This window comes from Channa argus, chromosome 2 (assembly GCF_033026475.1).
Source record: "Channa argus isolate prfri chromosome 2, Channa argus male v1.0, whole genome shotgun sequence".
In the NCBI taxonomy this organism is placed as follows: domain Eukaryota; kingdom Metazoa; phylum Chordata; class Actinopteri; order Anabantiformes; family Channidae; genus Channa; species Channa argus.
In genome coordinates, this window is record NC_090198.1 from 3,028,282 (window position 1) to 3,034,130 (window position 5,849).

At 37.5% G+C, this 5,849-nt stretch overlaps 1 protein-coding gene across 1 annotated transcript; it reads left to right on the top strand.

The window, feature by feature from the left end:
• Positions 1-2,202: 2,202 nt before the first annotated feature.
• On the top strand, positions 2,203-5,414 carry fadd (Fas (tnfrsf6)-associated via death domain). Its single transcript, XM_067494821.1, has 2 exons — positions 2,203-2,786; positions 4,311-5,414. Exons 1-2 carry the CDS (start codon positions 2,486-2,488, stop codon positions 4,586-4,588), a joined length of 579 nt encoding a protein of 192 aa, XP_067350922.1. The 5' UTR covers positions 2,203-2,485; the 3' UTR covers positions 4,589-5,414.
• The last annotated feature ends 435 nt before the right edge of the window (positions 5,415-5,849 follow it).

A 5,849-nucleotide genomic window follows, 5' to 3' on the forward strand; every position in this document is an offset into this window, starting at 1 on the left:
AGAAAAAATGAACATGAGACAAGAAGCAGCCAATATGAGAGAACAAATGATCACAACAGATAAACTGGAACTGTTGATGGCTGCCTCCATCAGCTGCTTCATGATGATGATCATTCTTCAGTGCAGTGAAGAAAGGAACTCTGTGCTGCTCCTGACTCTTTATAACCTACTAGGTCGACTGTAGCCTTTGGGGGTTCCTAGGTAGTGTTTCCTGAGCATTTTAAAGACTTAAAATCTCCAATGACACGGACACATTTCAAATGATAACATATTCAGATGGACCCCAGTGCAGCTTGCATAACCCCTCACACACAGACACATGCTCCACCAGCTTCTGCACCTTGATTGTGTTCTCCTCCAGGGGACCATTATTGTATTCCAAGTACTTAAGCAGTACCAGAGGGGGCACCAGCCTTTCCATAACCAGCTCCACATCATACCAGTCTATTAAGGACACAGCTGATGACTCTGGTCCAGCCACTTTGAGTAGAAGGAAGACCCTTACGCAGATCATGTACTTCAACCCATTTAAGACCTAAAGCGAGCTACACATCACAGAATTAGTTTTTATTGAGTATGGTTCTGTTTTCTTGGATAAACAAGAAGAGGATTTGGGCTGTGGTCTAAACAGCTGCTGCTGAGACATCAGATCCAATGCTAGAGGGATGCGTTTGACGGCAACCTACAGGACAAAATCCTGAGGAATTTGATTGCAAATTGAGTGATTGCAGGAACAAAGACTTGTGTAAGTGTGATGAGAGAACTAATTACTGGAAAATGATCGCTTCTTCTGATTCCTGCATAAACTGATACAAAGCCTCCTAGTCTGAGCCTGTTACACTGCAGGTACCTGGCGTCAAAGTCAGTTACACAGATTTATGTTTCATTATAGCTCAAGCACATGTTGGTTTTAATGACGCTGTCAACATCTTTTTCTAATTCTCAGCAAGAAAGTAAAAAAATAATTTCCAAAGATGCTGGAACTACTCCTTTAATTTGATTGCTCAAGTTTCTTAAACCAAAAATGTCCCCCAAACAACGCAGCTTAGACTCAAATTAATACATTATTTAAATAAGTTATTACACAATGGCAACAAAATGTGAAAAAGTAAAAAAAAGACACATATTCAAAGTATACAAAATGTGAAAAAGTAAAAAAAAAGAAATTTCACTGAAAATCAGAAATTATTTTTATGCTGTGCTGCATCAGATTTCATTCTTTTGTTACTTGTTTAAACACAGAAAAGCTGAACACTGTAAATACAAAAGAGAAAATACAGAAAAATAAAACAACAACAAAAAACAAAAAACAAATAAACAAATTGGGTGGATATCCCAAAGAAAATCAAACTGAAAACCTGAAATACTCAGAATTTTACATGTAGTTCATTTGCTCCTGTCCATTAGGCCACATGTTCTCATCAGCATCACTATGTTTTCCCTTGTATTTGATCCAGACTTGCAAATAGCAACACAGAGCAGCATTTTTAATGGATCACTGATATATTAGAAATTCATCATTTTGCAAATTATTTCAGCTTTGTTTACTTTCTTTTGACACAGTTAATTTAATAAAGTTTTGGGTCAATGAATAACATGTAATAACTCCTTAAGTGGTGCAAAAATGAGTGAAACCAAGTGTAAACACATTCACAAGTGAAGACTTGTGCTCTCCTAACAAGGTGATAATTAAACTTTGGATCCCAGGTTTGTTAAGCACTTATTCACAATTGAGAGAAAAAATTGTTTTCCAAATGTCATTTCATTCTAATTACCACCTAATTATGAGATGAAATGGCTCCTTTAGTCGGGTTCAATTTGACATTTCTCTGAAGTAGCCTAGTTTTTATAAAGCCTTTTTACTTGTGTATACATGATTATTTGCTAAATAATATTATCTAAAAAACATTAATGCAGAGCAAGTGGTAGTTTTTTTGCTTGTGTGTGTTCAGGTGTATGTGTGTGGAGGTACAGGGTAATGGGGTCTCTCAAAAATTCCCACTGAGACTCATTTCCCTCACAGATCAGGCCAATGAGGTTGAAGTCTTCTGCAAAACCCAGGGTGTTGACAGACTGATGTCTTATGTTGTAGATGTTTTACAGGAATAAGTGTAATGGAGAAAGAACACAGCCTTGTGGGGGTGGTGCTGATACATAGAGTCAGAGACATGTTAGCCAAATTCAAGTGTGGATCCACCTGCAGGTGGAGTAAGACACGTTTAGCTGGAGAAGCCTGTCCTGTAGCAGGCCTGAGATGATAGTGTGAAATGCACAAATATGATCCCAGTGTAGGTTCCTGGACGGTCCAGATGATCTGTAGGTGAATATGAACATGTCTCAGTAAGTATAGGCTGGATATTAGTTAGTTACCGTAGTCTGTTAGAATGAACCGGTGAAGGAAAAACGGCCCACCCCACCCACAAACGGAAGTGAAAGTAAAACTGGAGTATTTCCTAGTTCAGAAAACTCGGCTGGGCGATCAGACATGAGTTGTTTAGAGTTTAATGCCGTTTTATTGGACATTTCTAACCAGCTGTCCGTGGACAATCTGGAGACACTGAAGTTTCTTTGTAGAGAAATGATCGGGAAAAAAGATCGGGAAAAGATCAACAGCGGGATCAAACTGTTCCAGCTTCTGACGGAGAGAGGTAAACTGGGACCCCAAAACACCGAGTTTGTGTCCGCGTGTCTCCGAGAAGCCCAGCGACAAGACCTGGCAGATAAACTAACGAGCTTTGAAACACAGTCCGCAAACACCAACGATGAGCCGGACGATACTGAGAAAGGTATAGTATAGCCCACAGGGCGGAGTCCAGGCTACAGCCAGCACAGGGCCATTACTTCTACTACAGTACTACTACTACTGCTGCTGCTGGTTTCCATTAATGCTAATGATTATAGAATAATTGAACTGTTTTTGGCTGACTACGTTCATACTCTGATTACACCACTACATGAACCAAATCTTTCACCTCCATAAAGTTGAAAGACAAGTAATGACCTGTAAATAAAAATGAATGCTCAATATCAAAGTAGGCCAGTTGAGGCCGACATATTTTGACTTTGGGCTCAACATTTTCAGTAGTGTCTCTTCCTAAGGACAGCTCGTCTTTCATCCCTAAATAGATTTCAAAAGACTACGAGGAAGATAGGTACATGAATTTTTGATTCTGATAATACTATTTATTGATTTATCCATATATCCTTTTGTCTAATCGAAGAGTAGTCAGCAAATATTGTCAAATACTGTCTCTGCCTATATTGACTTTCACAAATTCTATTATTGTTCAGTGATATAAACTGTTACCTGTGGCCAGGTAGGTCAGGCTCGGGTTTCATATTTATCTCAGTATTAAGGGTTTTGTAGTTCATGTGTTCAGGATAATTTTTTCCTTGCTGAAGTCAGACCAATTATGTACAAGTTTACACAGTCCCATACACAGCAAGCTGTGGTCCACTGTGTGTACTGACATCTTTCTATCAAAGCCAGTATTACATTTTCCCCATGCTGACCTCTGTCCACCACTTCATTAAGACCACCAGGTGGCGTTGATGAACTTTTTCTTTATTATTGAATAAACTAATAGTTATTTACTGTTAAAACAACACTAGTAACTCTGGTATATCTGCAAAAATAAAATGAGCTGATTTATTTTAAACAAATTTAAAGCTACCTGATATAAACCGAGGCTCAAAGACAATTCATATATAACAGGTTAAATGTTTAAATCCAAACTATTAGGATTTATTTTTTTATGTTAATTCTGAACAAAAACATGGGTCAGTTTTGTATTGACTGAGTGTCAAATTACAACAGCTGACTCTCTAAAGATCTATTCAATTGTCTTCACATATGGAAGAGGAAAGCTGGCCCATTCCAATTTGTTTCTGCTAGATTCATATTTAATTGTTTGAAGTGTTGAGGGTGCATGATAGGGCTGTGAAAAAAATATTGATACAGTTAATTAATGCAATATGGTTATGGTTATGGTATAATGTTTTTTGATATTATTTTGATTCTTAAAACAATGGCACAATTAGTGTTGTGGTAAAAGTCCTAATGACAAAATTGATGTTCTGATTAGTTGCTGCTGTCAGGACATATGAGTAAATGTTTTTTTACTTTGGTTTTATGCTTATGGTGGTGTGTTCTTCACTATGACAGGTTTCCTAAATTATATTACCTTGTTTAAATTATCGCAATATACCAAATCACAACCCATGTATCATGATCCATATTGCTAGATCCTTGCTTAGCATAAATTAGCATTTTTAAACTATACCCTCAATTTCTTCTCCTCCTCCTTCAGCCAAACTGGACATTGCCACTCAGGTGATCGCAGAGAATTTAGTAAGAGGTTGGCGTAAAGTGGGACGCAAACTGGGTGTGAAAGATGTTAAGTTGGAGTCCATCAGCCATAAGCATCCATCAGACGTTGAGGAGACAGTGGTGGAGCTGTTGAAGGAGTGGAGGAAGAGTGTTGGAGCTGAAGCCCAAACACAGAAGCTGATAGAAGTCCTTAGAGCCTGCCAATTTAACTTGACTGCTGATAAAGTGGAGGACAAACTGAAAGAAAATGGATATTGATGGAGATTTACTAGTCAAATAAGGCTGGGATTAACTCTGGGAATCTAAATGACAATGTGATTTAAAGTATTTAAGGAGTGGAAAAACTGTTTGAATATGAAACTGTGCAAAAATAAATGGTCTTCTAAATGTCTGAACAACATGCAACATAGATTAAGAAAATACAGTATGTTTGAAACGTTGATGTCAGCTTGTTTCAGTATTTCAGAGTTGCACTTTATTGTCATTCTATTTTGCTCATAAGTCATGTTTCTATCTGCAGATGAAAATAGAGTCATGGACTCATTTTACTTCTTTCTGGGTCCTGGTCTTTGTACATGGATTAACCAGATAATGTTGACGATTGGTCCTTATCCAAAATCTGTTGGTCCTTCTAAAGTCATGTCGAGGTTGTTGTCCTGGCAACAGATCCACAATCTAAGAGCTGCTCGGGAGCAGGTTTTGTCAGTGTCAACAAGACAACACATTGGATTTAAACGTTGTTGGACCAGGAAGTTGGACTATTGAAGTGTCCTTCCTGGCAATTTTTTCAGAATGTTATCCAGGATTCTATAGCATTGCTCGTTTGATCCTGAATCCGTTTAGTTATGTACAAAGAACAGCCAGAAACATGGACACTTTTGCAGGTGGTGGTTAACACAGATCAGAAATATTAAATGTTAGTCAAAACATCTGCCTTTTAATGATATTCTCCTACATTAAATAGTTTTAAATGATTATTAGAGATGTTACAGGACATTAACACATCATTTTGTCCTGATTAATCAGATGAGTTTGACTTTTTAGGAAATCGGGTAGTTAAATAAAAGGCTGCAGTAATGGTGAATTATTGTGTTGACATTTTGATTCCTGTTTGGATAAACATAATAAATATGACATGTTAGAGGAACTTGAGAGGTGCTGCTACCCACACTTTGCAGCATAGCTAGAGCCGGGCTGGCTGTTCCCACTAGACTTTGTGAGAAATTAAACTAAGTACCTGCTGACTGTATATTGTACTATACTTATAATTTAATAAGTTAATTATAAGAAAAAGTGGTTCTAATGTTTTGGACACCCTATTTAAAATGAATGAGGTGGATAAAACATTAGAAACATCTCTTCCTATAATGCACTCCAGTACGACTCCACAACCCAGAATGACCTCAATAATAAACAGAGAATTATCACCTTTCTGACAGTTTCAACTTAAAGTCTGAGAAATTATAACATCACAACATCCCTCCATGTCCACCATATGCAGTTTCTGCAGAGGACATAT

Excerpts from the sequence above, each read along its gene's own strand:
- fadd (XM_067494821.1), top strand. The coding sequence starts at position 2,486 with ATGAGTTGTTTAGAGTTTAATGCCGTTTTATTGGACATTTCTAACCAG. Across the intron at positions 2,787-4,310 it reads GCCGGACGATACTGAGAAAG|CCAAACTGGACATTGCCACT; the intron begins GTATAGTATAGC and ends CTCCTCCTTCAG.